Raw genomic sequence first — 15005 nt, forward strand, 5'->3', positions numbered from 1 at the left:
ATCTTTCCTCTTATGGCAAAGACCTTACCCGTCTCCTAGGAATTGGACATCGGATATCTGGTTGGTCACCGAAGTTCTTATAGGTAATGTAGTTTTCAGAGCAAATCAGCACCCCACTTGGACCATCTGACCCTCCTGGAACTGTCAGGGAAAACAAGATTCAGCAGTAGTGACACACTGATAAATTACTTTCACTTTCTATTCCTTTTCTTTTGGTACGTGAAGGCAGTGTATGCCTGAACCTGAGAAATATCCCACGTTTCTTCTTATCCACCCTATATATGGAATATAGTTTGTGTTTATGTGGAAGATATTTAGCCTCGATTATGCATCTAAATTTTTCTTATGCATCTAAATTTTCATATCCAGCTCAGAACTCAGTGCTCACACCTATAATCTAATCACCTACTAGACAAAAACATCCTATACACACTTTAAAAATATAGTGGATTCATAAACTCAAGTAGCTTCCCAAACGTAATAGACTTCCTAAGTCCTCCACCTGAGAATACCATCAACAAACAGACCAAACCAGAAATGCGAGTATCATTCGTTAATTCTCTTCTTTCTCACAGTCTCTTCTTTCTAAGTGTTTGACTCACATACTGCTATGCTTCTTAGTGAAAGAGCTTGTGGATCAGGCTCCTAGCTTAGTCTTAATCCTGTCCATCACTCCACTAGTCAAAATGCTAAGCAGTTATCTTTATGAATGAAGTGTCCACCTCTATCAGCTTATTATTTAAAGTCTTTCAGCAACTAGCCAGGCATGATGGCGCATGTCTGTAGCCCTAGAATTTGGGAAATTGTGCCAGGAAGACTGCTGAGAGTTCAAGGCCCGCAAGGGTACATCGTGAGTTCAAGGCCAACCTGAGCTACATCACAAGACCTTGTCTCAAAAAAAAAAAAAAAAAAGGCTTTCAGTAACTACAATTCACCACTATTCCCCTTCTAGTTCTGTAGTGAGCTTTGTATTCTATGAAGGATCCATGTTCTTTCTTTACTTGGCCTTTGCATGTCTGTAACAAATGCTTCCTTCTCATACCACTTCTTCACGAAACTTTCTCTAAGACAGTCCTTCCTAGGACAGGGACCACTGTACGCTATCAAGGCATTTGGCACAATATCAGGCAATTTTTTTAACTACTTGGTATTGACCACTAGACGCAACCTTGCATAAAAGGAGGTATCACATTTAATTTTTCACCACTGCAATTCTAGGACTTAGTAGGCTATTACATGTACTGATTACAAAAATTCAATACAGGGCTGGGGATTTAGCTCAGTGGCATAAGCGCCTGCCTTACAAGCAGGCAGTTGTGAGTTCGAATCCTGGTACTGATGAAAAAGACAAAAAAAAAAAAAATTCAATACAAATTTGTTGAACAGAGCTGGGTGTTTTCTCAGTGGCACAGCACTTGTCTGGTATCCTTGAAGTCTGAGATTCAATACCCAGCATAGGCTGAGCATGTTGGTAGTTGAGTGTTGGGAGCCGCAGCCCCGAGCCCGGTCGCCTCACTTGGCGGACGTGAGGCCTGTAGTAAAGAGTAAAGCCTGAGGTAGATTACCCCTCCCATCGAGCACGTTAGTTTCCTGCTTACCGCGTAAGCAACCCGCTCAACAATATAGTCTGCCTGGCAACTGATGATGTTAGCCAATCAGCTTGCCTTGCTTACTTTAACATGATTGGACACTGTATCCGTATATATACTGGTGCCACCCCTGGGGGGGAAGAAGAAGCCCGAAAGTAGAAGCCCAGAAGGAGCCGCGGGGAGCGGACCAAAGGAGGCTTCGGCTGGGAGCGATCCCAGGGCAGGCTGTACGGAGAAGGAAAATAAAAGAAAAGGTTGTCCACTGCCAGACTTTGTCGTGTGTCCTTCCTGCCGGCCAGGAGCGACATCGACAGTTGAGGTTCAATACCGAGCACAGGCTGAGCTCAGGAGGTTAAGGCAGAAGGATCCTCATGATTTCAAGGCCAGCTTGAACCACAATGAGACCATGTCTGAAAATAAGCACCTCTTAAAAAAACTGAATGAATAACACCCTTTTAAAAAGTGTGATGGTGTAAAAGGTATGGTAAATTGTCACAGAAAGTGATGTGTGTAATCTATCTTCTTATATTCATGTGCTTATCAGACAGTCTCTAAGATTTAATGCTTGAGATAAGTGCTGTTTCACCAGGAATGATAGCAAATTCCAGTCATCACAGTTATCTGGATGGCTGAGATGAAAGGATTCAAGTTCAGGTTCAGCCTGGGCAACTTAGCAAGACTCTATCTCAAGATAAAATAAAAAAGGTTGGGAGTGCCAGGCAGGGTGGTGCACACCTATAATCCCAGCATTCAGGAGGCTAAGGCAAAAGGGCTGAAACAAGTTCAAGGCCAGCCTGGGCTACACAGTTGAGTACAAGGCCACCCAAGACCACACAGCAAGACCCTGTCTAAAAAAACAAAGCTGGGTATGATGGCGCACTCCTGTAATCCCAGCACTTGGGAGGCTGAGGCAGGAGGATTGTTGCAAATTTGAGACCAGCCTGGGCTACAAAGTGAGCCCAAGGCCAGCCTGAACCACATAAGGAGACTCTTTCTCCAAAAGACAACAAAAACAAAAACTCTAAACCAAAAAAGCCACACAAGATAGCACAGTTATAATTCTAGTACTTGGGAGGCTGAGCAGAGGATCACCAGAAGTTTGAGGCCAGCCTGAACTACACAGTGAGATCCTGTCAAAAAAAAAGCTGGGTAGCTTCATAAAGTACCTGGCCCAGCAGGTATGAAGCTCTGGGTTCAGTCTTCAGTACTGGGGCAGAGGGGTGGGGATCTTACTTCCCAAAATCCTGTCTCAACAACAGACATATAGTACACTTCACCTTGGACAACTCAAGCGCTTCTGTTTCAAAACAGAAAATACTAGTACACAGGCCAGGGATATAGCTTAAGAGTACAGTACCTGCCTCACAAGCACAGGGTCCCAAATTTGATTTCTGATATAAAAAATAAACATAAGAAAAAATAAAACCAGAAAGAAAATACTATATCACTATCTTTCCCAAGTCTGTTAAAATGCAGATGATCACAAATACAGTTCTGTCCTACTTTAGCTTAATATGATGAACTGACTTAAAGTGGTAGTTTTATTCTTTAAGAAGCTCTTAATATCTTTCTATCCTTTAGAGAAATTTGCTTTTAAAAGCAATATATAGCTGAGCATGGTGGTTCACGCCTGTAATCCCAGCACTTGGGAGGCAAGGGAGAAGAATCGTTTCGAGTTTGAGACCAGCCTGTGCTACGAAGTGAAACTCAAGGCCAGCCTGAACTGCAATAGAGACCTTGTCTCAAAAAAATTAAAATTAAATAAAAGGAATATATAATCTTCAATGAGATAATAAAAACTTCCTGAGCCAGGCATGGTGGCTCATGCCTGAAATCCCAGCACTCGAGACTGAGGCAGAAGGATTGTTGTGAGTTCGAGACTAGCCTGGGCTACAAAATGAGCTCAAAGCCCACCAGAACTGCATAGACCCTTTCTCAAAAACAGACAAAAAAAAAAAAAAGTTTCCTGGAAATCATGTACCTTCAATCTTTTGGAGGAGAGAACTTTAACTGCTGCTCTAATTTCTTTAATAGATAATGGTCTATTTGACTTCTTAATTTCTTTTTGGATCAATTTTGATAGTGGTTTTCAAACTATTAATCCTCCAAGTTTTCTAATTCACAGACACCACATGATATCTTTAACAAAACATAAACAAAGCACTCAGGTTCACTATAAACGGATTAATTTCCAAACCTTAGTAAGTGAAACCTATTAAATTTTGACATAAAATGGATCAGGTAAAGGATAGAGAGAAGTTCTATAAGAAGAGTACCTGTAATTAGGAAGTTGCCATGCTCCTCCAGAGGTTCACTGTATTTTCGGACCACATGATTTAAACCAAGGTCTAGCTCATAGAAAGTAAGGGTCTGCTGGGTATTAGCTGCTGCTTCTCCTGTTGGATCATTGTCTGCTTCCTACAGGGTAGTACAGTGGCACAAAGACTAATCAGTACCATTAATAAATAAATAAATGTTAAAGAACTTTCAGTCTAAAGGACATCAGGAAGCCTCCATTTTACAAATGAAAAAACAGAGGCCCATAGATGCCAAATGGTTTAACAAAGTTCACACTATTATGTAACAAAACAGCTAGAACAGGGACACAAATCTCCAAATCCTGGATCCAGAGAGCCTGCTGCTAGATGAAGCTTTCCATTCAAGGCAAAAAATGCTCTGCCTTCCACTACCTCTCTTAGAATAAAATTCCATAACACAGCTGGACCTCTTTATGGAATGTTTCCCAACAAATACTTTGGTTGATATGCAGTGTATTTAAAACAAAGCAAAGGCTACTATATAGTCCAGTAGTGGCAAACCTATGACACAAAATATGGGAGTTTTTCTGTGGGGCAGGGGTACTAAGACAAGGTCTCATTATGAGTTTAGGCTGAACTCACTATGAACTATGTAGCCCAGGCTGGCCTCAAACTCACAATGATTCTCCTGCCTCAGCCTCCCAAGTGTTGGGATTACAGGCATGCATCACCACACCTGGCAAAACAAAAGACACTAATACAGTTGGTTTTTTTCCTAAATTAAAACCTCAAAGCCGGGCGTGGTGGCACACAATTGTAGTCCCAGCACTGGAAGGTTGAAGCAGGAGGATCCGCTGCAGTTCAAGACCAGCCTGGGCTACAAAGTGAACTCAAGTGAGACCTTGTCTCAAAAAGACAAAAAACAGAAACAAAAAAAAAACCCCTCAGTATTCTGGTTTAACTGCAGTGTTGACAGCTTGAAATAAAAAAGTGATTTGGGGTTGCAAGTGCAGTTTAGGCACTCATCTCTACAAGGTTAATGACCACAACCATAACCAATCTGTTAAGCTCTGAAACATTCCAAAAGATTTCAGGAAGACATTTGGAATACGGAAGGTATCTGTTGTCAGAACAGATTTAAGATCCACACAATAGTGGCACATGCCTGTAATCCCAGCACTCAGAAGGCTGAGGCAGGATGATTTCCTGGAGTTCAAGGCCAACCTGGGTTACAAAGTGAGCGAAACATCCAGCCTGAACTACATAGTAAGGCCAACGCCAGCATTACACATAAGACTCTGTCTCAAAAAACAACAACAACAAAAAAAAAACCTCACACAATTAAACAATTAGGGTAACAGAGATGATTGGTTCAATACCTCATAATCCATTTCCAGACAAGCAAACATTGGATTTTCAAATCCCACATCTACTCCAACCACGTGATACACTAAAGTATTCGCTTTGTGGGCCTCCAAGGGAGAGGAAATGGTAAGTCGAGCTGCAGCATCTCTGTTCAAGATATACACCAATTTCTGTTTCTCAATAGCACCTAGAGTTGAGAGACAAGACACACCAGATTTCCAAATAAGATTTGCAAAACAGGTATGTTCAAATCATGACTATCTTTAAAGGATTATTCTTAATAGAATTAAGAGTCAGGGGCCAGGGTGCTGGGGATTTAGCTCAGCGGCATAAGTGCCTGCCTTGCAAGCAGGCAGTCATGAGTTCAATCCCTGGTACTGATAAAAAGACAAAAAAAAAGTCAGGGGCCAGGTATTTAGCTCAGTGGTTCAAGTGCTTGCTTGGTAAACACAAGGTCATGAGTTCGATCCCTGGTACCAAAAAAAAAAAAAACCAGAATTAAGAGTCAGCACTAACTCTACAGATGTTAATCACTGAGGATTCTGTACTCTATTATTAAGTAAACAATACTTTCATTTTGGACCCATCCTTCCTAACAGGAATCTTAATAGCTCACTAACTAAAAAATTTTTAATGTGCCCTCAATTTTTTTTTTTGTCTTTTTCCTTTTTATCGGTACCAGGGATGGAACTCACGACTGCCTGCTTGCAAGGTAGGCGCTTATCCGCTGAGCTAAATCCCCAGCCCCAATGTGCCCTCAATTTAAGGACATTGGGAAACCAAAATATAATAAAATTGTTATCTTTAGCACCAAGCGTTGTAGTGCCTGTCTAGAATCCACACTCTGGAAGTGGGAGCAGGAGGTCAGTCTAATCTGCATGGTGAATTAAAAGCCAGCCTGAACTGCATTAAGTGAGACCCTGTCCCTAAATAAACAAAACAATAAACAAATAAGTTTATTCTTTGAATTGGAGATTAGAGCAAATGATTTTGTGACTAATCAGAGAATGCTGCTCTCTAGAAGCCTGATCAGACACACAGAATTTTCTTCAAAATTTATCAGAGAAGAGACATGAATGTGAATCATCACTTCAGGCTGATGAAAGCAACTATTTTTACTCTCCAGTAACAAAATCATTTCATCTTAGTCTTTGCTACAGATAAAGACATTGAAAAACAACTATCTCCAATAAGTTGAGAAATTAAGATTTCCCCCACTGTTTTAAAAAGAATTACGACTTAAAAACGCAACTCTAGAGCCAGGGAAATAGCTCAGCGGCACAGTGCCTGCCTAGCAAGCTCGAGGTCCTGAGTTCAATAGCTACTATCAAAAGAAGAAAACTGCAAGTCTGGCGCTGGAGACATAGCTCAGCAGGGCAGTGCCTGCCTGGCAAGTGTGAGGCCCCGAGTACCCACAATAAAAAAAATATATACAACTCTAAACCAGAGTAAATCTAAATATAATGCCAAATTTTATTGAAGCAAGTCAGTGCACTGTCAAGTTCACAACAGTCATCCCCAAATGAGCACTTATTAGAGACTCATTCAATAGAACTAGAAAAGAAAATCACTTACTAATCATAACCGCTCGCCCTTTGGGGTCCACAGCTAAGAACTGGCCAGGAACAATGCGGCGGCATCCACTTTTGCCAAACGTTTCTTGATGAATTTTCTCAAACATATTCTTAGAGGGCTGGTACTCCAAGATAACAATCCGACCTGAGTCACTGCCAACCACAATGTAGTCTTTGGTGCCACCTGTCAGCCTAAAGGCCATGAGTGACCGGATAACACCAAATACTTCCACAGTAAGGAGGGTATGTACTTTGCCAGTGTTAGGGTCTGGACGAAGTAGCTCCAAGATCTTTCCACGGGAAACAACAATTTCTTGTTGTTTGGTTCCTAGACAACCAAAAAATAAAGAGCATATAAACAACCAAAACTCATCCAACAAGTAACCTGGGTAGACCTGGATAGATCAAATGTCATTGAAGAGAATTATCATGAGGGAAGCCAGGGACTCAATACATAATTTCTTTCTTTCTTTTTTTTTTTTTTTTTGGTACCAGGGGTTGAACTCAGGACCTGGCACTTGCCCAGCAGGGGCATGTGCTGCTGAGCTAAACCCCCAGCTTAGTATTTAGTTTTAGTCTTTTTGAAAAAGGTCACAAGTGCTGGGGTGTGATGGCACACACCTGTGATCCCAGCACTCAGGAGGCTGAGACAGGAGGATCACCACCATGTTTGAGGCCAGCCATGGATACATAGTGAATTCAAGGCCAGCCTGAAAATACACAGCAAAACCCTGTCTCAAAAAAACAAGCAAAATATAGCCAAGAGCGGTAGCTAAATACTTACAATCCCTGAACTCGGAAGGCTAAGGCAGGAGGTTCTCTGAGAGTTCAAGTTCAGCCTAGAGTATTTAGTGAATTCAAAGCTAACCTAGACTACATTGGTGACAACCCCTTCTCTCAAAACAAAAAACAAAACACAACAACAACAACAAACCATAATGTAGGGGGTTTACTAAGTTATCTTTAATTTCTTTTTTACTTTTCTGAGATTTACCATCAATCTGTATAATTGAGAATTGTCTATATGTATTAATGTACAGTTGCCCTTCAATATCCATGAGAAGTGGTTTGAAGACAGCCTCAGATACCACATTTCTGTACATGCTGAGGTCCTGTATATAAAATACATAGTATTTTCACAAAACATACACACATTCTCCTGTACACATTAAATCAACTAAAGCCAGGAGTGGTGGCTTGCACCTGTAGTCTCAGCTACTTAAGATGGCTAACACAACAGGACCATTTGAGCCCAGGAGTTCCCAATCAACTGTAGGAACATGGTAAGACCCTGTCTCATTTTTGTTGTTGGTTTTACAGTGACGGGACTCAAACCTAGGGCTTTACACATTAAGCAAGTGTCTTATCACTGAGACACATTCCCAGCTGAAGATCTTGTCTCTTAAAAATACTTTTAAGGGGGCTGGGGATTTAGCTCAGTGGCATAAGCGCCTGCCTTGCAAGCAGGCAGTCGTGAGTTCGATCCCCGGTACCGACAAAAAAAACGAAAAAGACAAAAAAAAAAAAAAAAAAAAAAAAAAAAATACTTTTAAAAATCATCTCTAGATTACTTACAATACCTAACAATGTAAATTCTACAGATCAGTTGTTACACTGTATTACTTAGGGAATAATGACAAGAAGCTTGTACATGTTGAGTATGATTCTTTTTTTCTTAATATTTTTGTTCTACAGTTGGCTAAATTCACAGATCTAGAACCTCTGGCCTCACAATCCATGGACACAGAGGCAGTAGATCATTACCACGTTTGAGGCCAGCCTGGGCTACATAGTGAATTCAAGGCCAGCCTGAAATACATAGCAACTTCATAAACAATATCATAATTAAAACCTTCTGGGATCTGGAGATGTAGCTCCGCAGCAGAGCACTTGCCCAGCAAACATGAGGCCTTGAGTTCAACCTCCAAGACTATAAAAGGAAAAAAATCCAGCAACCATAAGTGGATATTTTCCCAAATAAATAATAAATAAATAAAATCTTCCAAAAGCACTCTTTTTCTAGCCCATCTTGAAATTCTAAGAAATCATTATATTAACTTTCTGTGTGTAATTTCATGTAGTGTCCCAAGAAACTTTTAAAGCTGCCAACTAATGCATACTTTGTTATTTCTAAACCCACTACAGTTCGCTTTTTGTTTTTGTTTTTGAGACAGCGCAACAATATGCAGTTCAGGCTTCCCTTGAGCCTGTAACAATCCTTCTGAGTGCTGGAATTATAGGCATGTGCCACCAAGTGTAGTTTACAGTTCACTTTTATAATGGAAATCAACATCTCAACAGCCAACGTTGTCCTCAACGAGCCTGTTATTCTAATTCTACCACGATGAGTTGACATTAAATGTTTAAAACAAGTTCTTTCTTCACTAACTTCCCCTCCAAGCTCAACCAACAATATTATCAACATACTGTTCATTTTCTCTGACACTAGTCTAATTTTTTTTTTTTTGTCTTTTTCCTTTTTATTGGTACTGGGGATCAAACTCACGACTGCCTGCTTTGCAAGGCAGGCGCTTATGCAGCTGAGCTAAATCCCCAGCCCTCTGACACTAGTCTAGAAACCCATAAACTTCACCTCCTTATCCCCTAACTCATGCATATAATTTCTGTCTCTAAATTTTGGTAGCAGGTAATCAAACTCATGACCTTATACTTGCCAGGCCAGCACTGTGCTACTGAGCTATATCCCCAGTCCTAAGTAATTTCTTTTGAAAAGGATAGTGGCTGCTGTGGTACTATAATGTGAGTGCTATAATCTCAACATTCAAGAGCCTAAGGCAAGAGAATCTAAAAGGCCAGCCTAGACTACATAGCTCAAGATCAGCCTCAACTACATGGTAAGATCCAGTCTTTTTTTTTTTTTTTGTCTTTTTCCTTTTCATTGGTACCAGGGATCGAACTCACGACTGCCTGCTTGCAAGGCAGGCGCTTATGCCGCTGAGCTAAATCCCAAGCCCCGTAAGATCCAGTCTTAAAAACAACAAAACAAAACAGTAGCAAAGAATAGTCTAGTAAATCCCTCAAAAGCACAGTAAGAGCTGTAAAATGGACAAACATAAATAACATTAACATGAAAGATCAATTCTACAGATTAGCTTCTGATTAAGCACCACACAGGTGATAAACTGGATCCTCAACAAAATGCTAAGTTGCGGAATTACTGGGGAGATTTAATTTACAAATGTTTGATCTACAGTGACAAGAAAAGGTTTTTTATTTTACACACATTAGTATCTCCTTTTCTGTAAAGCTCTACTGTCTAAGATTTTTCTTCTTAATCTGATAACCATAATTTCACAAGTCTAGCTTTAATTCCACTTTCTAATAGGAGCCCCCACCACTGTAACATGTGGACGTATCAATTCCCAACATGAGTGTGATTACTATACATGGAAACATATACTAATAAAGAAAAATTATCCCCACCACCTTGTTCATTTTTCATGGCACAATGTAGTTCATGAACAAACAGCAGCAAATGACACTTCTCTCCAAGCAGCAACCCCTATTTGAACTATCTTTCTTCTTATCTAAAAGTCCTATAATCTTTTCAAACACCAACCCAAGATACAAACTTCCTTTTAAAAAAATAACTTTCCGGGACTGGGGATTTAGCTCAGCGGCAAAAGCACCTGCCTTGCAAGCAGGTAGTGGTGAGTTCGATCTCTGGTACCGATAAAAAGGAAAAAGACAAAAAATAAATAAATAACTTTCCCTGATAACCTCTCAAATACCTTCATACATTCCTCTTGCCCAACTGAAAATTGTTGTAACCTAGTTCTAACCAATGCGCCTCCTTCCTGTTCTATATGCGACGTTTCAATAGAGATTAAAATTCCATTTCTAGTAAAGACTTAAATCTCAGCTCCTTGTAAATCCCCCCTCCCCTCCCCATTCTTTTTAGGTTAAGTCTCCATTTCCCTTAAAAGCCTTAAGTTTCAGTTTCTTGTAATCCCCCCACCCCCTTCAGCCTATCTGTAATAAAATGTGCTGTTCCTTAAGAAACATTTAACTACAAGGAAGTTACAAGAGATACCAAGAAGCCCAGATGTTATCAAACTGTGTCAAAGTTCACAACATTCCTGTGGTTTTTCGTTTTTAAAAACCCAACCCTTTAGCTATAAGGCACGCAGTCTTCCATATTGGCTCCCGGAGGCTGTGTCGCCAGGCCTGGCCTAAAATAAAGCCTTTTGCTCCCTAAATTTTAATTTCTTGCTTCCTTGGATTTTATTCCAGGGTCCGAGCTATCACAAAAATCAAAGTCTCAGTATCAAAGATCACGACTTACACATCTTGTTATGCATCACAACAATATATAGACAACTGAATACCAACAAAAGAGCCAAGAAATAAATACACACAGCTGTGATAAGAATCATTACAGACTGCAGAGGGTAGGGAGAAAAAGTGAATAATTAAGATGTTATATAAGCACACCAACTGCTCAAAATGAATGTGATGTAATTAATCATCATGTATTGCAAACAAAATAATTTTTTAAAAGTTATGATTAAAAAAAAAGCATTACACACCACGGGCTAAGAAACACATCTGAAATTAAGTAACAGAAAATAGGACTCAATTTAACATAATTTTCAAAGGTTACAAGCCCATTTGAAATGTTCATATTTATCAACAACTGTTTTCTCATACATGGAAAATATTTCCTCCACAAGATATAAGCAAAATATAGTATGCATTAATTCATTTCAACTTACAAAGACAGGAGAGAACTCACCAGAAAAGTTGCCATGAATGGCAAAGCTGATGCCAGTGGCTCGCTGCAAGGTCAAATTGTACAGAAACATGATGACAGCAAAACTGAGACCCTCAGTATTCCAGGCCTTGGTTTATACCAACAAGATCAAATCAAAGCAAGCTAAGAACACAAAAACAGAGAAGTAGCTGAGCAACTATTATTTTTAGACATTTTTGTATAGGCACATCTAGTTAAATGAAGCAGAACAAACAGTATTTTCTACCTATAGTACCAGGCAGCATACTATCAGTTTTGCTGCCTTTTTTTTTTTTTTTTTTTGAGACAGGGTCTCATCATGTAATCCAGGCTGATCTCGAACTCGCAGTGATTATCTGGCCTAGGCCTTCAGACCGTAAGGAATATAGGCATATGCCACCATGCCCATCTTCTGCTTTGCTTCTAGTTTCACAATTATCATGTATGTATGCAGTTTTATACTCATTTAATATAGGTTAAAAAAACTGAGGTTCAGAAATTATTTAAATCACTTAGCTGGACAGGGGTGGCACTCACTCTTAAAAGAGACTTAGATATGAGGATAGCAAGGTTAAGTCCAGCCTAGGAAATAACAAGACCCTGCCTCAAAAATTCTTTTTTTAGGTACTGTGAATCAAACTCAGGACCCTGTGTTTGCCAGACAGGTGCTGTGCCACTGAGCTATATCCTTGGCCCTCAAGAACTTTTTTTAAAAAGGCTGGGTATTTATGTGGTTTAGTGCAAAGTCCTTGGCTTCAATAACACCCCCCACACACAAAAAGGTCACTTACCCAGTACACCAAATGGTGATATTTATATTTTTTAAACAAAAAAACTACATGGGTCTATTGCTTATATACAGTATTGACATGAGAGTTCAAAACCCAATTCTTCCTAGGGCCATCAATTTTACCAAATTACACTGTATCCATGCACACACCCCCCCATATATATAAACACATACACATACAATATATGTATATATAAAAACATTTTATCTTTCTTTAACCGAAAGTTGGGTACTACATTTTATACACTCATACTAATTGCCACTCACTTTTTAAAATTTAACTACCTTCAGATAGCAATAAACGAAAGGCTTTCTCACTTTTACCTTATAGTGGCAGAGTATTCCAAAGAATGGTATAAGTCAGCCAATACTCTACTAATGAATATTCAGGTTGTTTCCAATCTATTAGTAACAGTGCTGCAAAGAAAATACCTTACTAAGTTGGGCATCGTGGTGCACATCTCTAATGCCAGCACTGGAGGCTGAGGCGGGAGGACAGCTTAAGACCAACCTGGGCTACAAAGAGAGCTCAAAGCCATCCTGAACTGCTTAATGAGACCCTGTCTCAAAAACAAAAACAAAAAAAAAAAGACAAAGAACAAAAGAGAATACCTAACATGCAGGTCACTTAGGTATGTGTGAGTTTATCTCTCAGATTATTGCTGTGTAAGTGGAATTGGTGGGTTGAGAGATTCATACATATGAAATATGTTTGGTTTTTTGAGACAGGGAGGGCCTCACTGAGTAGTTCAAGCCAGCCTTTAACTTACAACATATAGACCATGTTGGCCTTGAAATTCCACTTGTTCTGCCTCAGCCTCCCAAAGTGCTACGATTACAGTCATGCACAACCATGCCCAGTATGCCCATGAAACGTTGAGATACTACAAAATTGCCTTTGAAAGAAACTGTACCGCCAAATGTGACGGCATACACCTACACACCAAACATTTGGGAGGGGGAGGCTGAGGCTAGCAGACCTCCTGAGTTCAAGGTCAGCCTGGGCCACATAGTTCAAGACCAGGCTTGATCACAAGACTGTCTCAAAAAGAGACACACTGACAATTTACATGTCCTGTAATCTGAGTTGTTCCCTCAAAATCCAATTTATACCAGGAACATGGAACATTCCTGTAACCCCAGCACGCGGGAGGCTGAGGCAGGATTGTTGTGTGAACTCAGTGAAACTCTGACACAAAAAGAACAAAAAAAAAAAACCCCACCCACTTTACACATTAAGGCTTTTTGACCTATGCTAATGGAACAAATGATTTTGGTATCTCTGTGTAACTTTCTTTTGTACCTTACATACAGCTCCATATTCAAGGAGAAATTAGGTTGGAGGAAGGGTGTTGCTGTTAAGTCTCTAGAACTCGCTTGCAGGCTGGTTTTGAACTTACTATTGTAGACCAGGCTGGCCTCACACTGGTTGTGATCCCTCCTGCCCCAGCATCCAATGCTGGGGTTCCACGCCTATTCTCACAAATACTGCTTGTGGGTTGTGCCTGCTTATAGTGTGACAAAATCAATCGTCCAGTGTAGAGAAAGATCCAGAATGGGGAATTACTTTTATATACTTTTAATAATCTCTTGGGTCACAAAAACAGCAGAAAAATAGGAGAAACCATCAGGTAACCTTGAAACCCTACACAGCTCCAACTGAGTTGTTTTCCTTTCCTGTACTTGTATTTTCCCGTTTTTTTTTTTAACTGATGCTATTTATCCACTACAAACGAGATTCATTATCCCCCAAATCTAGTTAGATTCAGGTTCTCCACCCACACTTTACCTTGGATAATGGAAGACAGTGTACTCTGGCGGACGGTCAGTCAATAATAAAAAACTATGTACCAAGAAACATTAACAGTTAAAACATGGGAAGTTTGTGATACGACTTTCCTCCGGGTAGGTAAGAGTACTGAGATTACTCCATCCCTTTTCCATGTTCCAAGGTAGAATTATCGCATTCTGACTGCAAAGTTTTCTAGACAAATATCATACCTCATTTTGCACAAGGGAAAACTGAGATTCTGAGAATCAAATAAGTTAATTACCAAAGCATAAACTGAAACCAGAGTTCTGGCACCAACGACTGTTTCAATTACTTATTCTCTTTAAGTCTTTTTTCTCTTTTCCACTTTCTGGTTTGTAGAGTCCTGCGGCGGATGTCCTTCCCGCTCGTTTTCAAACTTCCCTGATCTCACGGGCCCCGGGGCCTAAAAACGAGGCACTTTCTACAAGCCTTATTTTGAGCCAAGATTCGTTCCTATTCTGTGGACAGAGCAGGAAAAGACAACAAAAAGCCATCTTCGTTCCCCATGCATTCCCCTTCCCGTCCTTGAACCCTACCCGAAAACACTCAGGCCTGAGGGCCGCGGAAACTCCCGCCGAAGTGTGGGAGAGCCTCCTACATCGCTGCTTACAACTTTCCCGAGACCAGAGAACTCGTAAGACTACTTGTTTACCTTACAGCGGGAAGGATGGCGGAGGTATCGGACGGATCCTGAATCCTTCGAAGCCTAAACCACCACCACCGTTAATCCGCCGGCGTACGCCATTAGCCCTCAAGCTAGGGGCCTTCCAGCAGCGCGCGACGGGAAAAGGTACCCAGCCCGCGCCTGAAGAATATATATAAAAAGATTTTCAAATGCTTCCGTCAGTATTTAAAATTACTTA

General features: G+C 40.4%; 1 protein-coding gene and 1 non-coding gene across 4 annotated transcripts in view; both read right to left on the reverse strand.

Moving 5' to 3' along the window:
- The window catches only part of Sf3b3 (splicing factor 3b subunit 3), a 46479-nt gene extending 31530 nt beyond the window's left edge, over nucleotides 1–14949 (reverse strand). The window contains exons 1-7 of one of the 3 annotated variants that reach the window (XM_063247630.1): nucleotides 14795–14915; nucleotides 14384–14600; nucleotides 11543–11683; nucleotides 6788–7114; nucleotides 5227–5399; nucleotides 3866–4007; nucleotides 29–141 (exon numbers count right to left, since the gene is read on the reverse strand). In XM_063247630.1, the coding sequence (XP_063103700.1) occupies nucleotides 29–141; nucleotides 3866–4007; nucleotides 5227–5399; nucleotides 6788–7114; nucleotides 11543–11612 (825 nt within the window). In that variant the 5' untranslated portion in view covers nucleotides 11613–11683; nucleotides 14384–14600; nucleotides 14795–14915. Of the gene's footprint in view, nucleotides 1–28; nucleotides 142–3865; nucleotides 4008–5226; nucleotides 5400–6787; nucleotides 7115–11542; nucleotides 11684–12653; nucleotides 12677–14383; nucleotides 14601–14794 lie in introns of those variants that run through there. The other 2 variants (XM_003472132.5, XM_063247631.1) reach the window with 2 other exon arrangements.
- LOC111757472 (small nucleolar RNA SNORD111) lies at nucleotides 6234–6311 on the reverse strand. Its single transcript, XR_002791816.1, has one exon. It is a non-coding gene; the product is annotated as a small nucleolar RNA SNORD111 (small nucleolar RNA).
- Nucleotides 14950–15005: the final 56 nt, after the last annotated feature.

Source organism: Cavia porcellus, unplaced genomic scaffold, assembly GCF_034190915.1.
Source record: "Cavia porcellus strain 051 isolate PalLab524CR breed Dunkin Hartley unplaced genomic scaffold, mCavPor4.1 scaffold_4, whole genome shotgun sequence".
In the NCBI taxonomy this organism is placed as follows: Eukaryota; Metazoa; Chordata; class Mammalia; order Rodentia; family Caviidae; genus Cavia; species Cavia porcellus.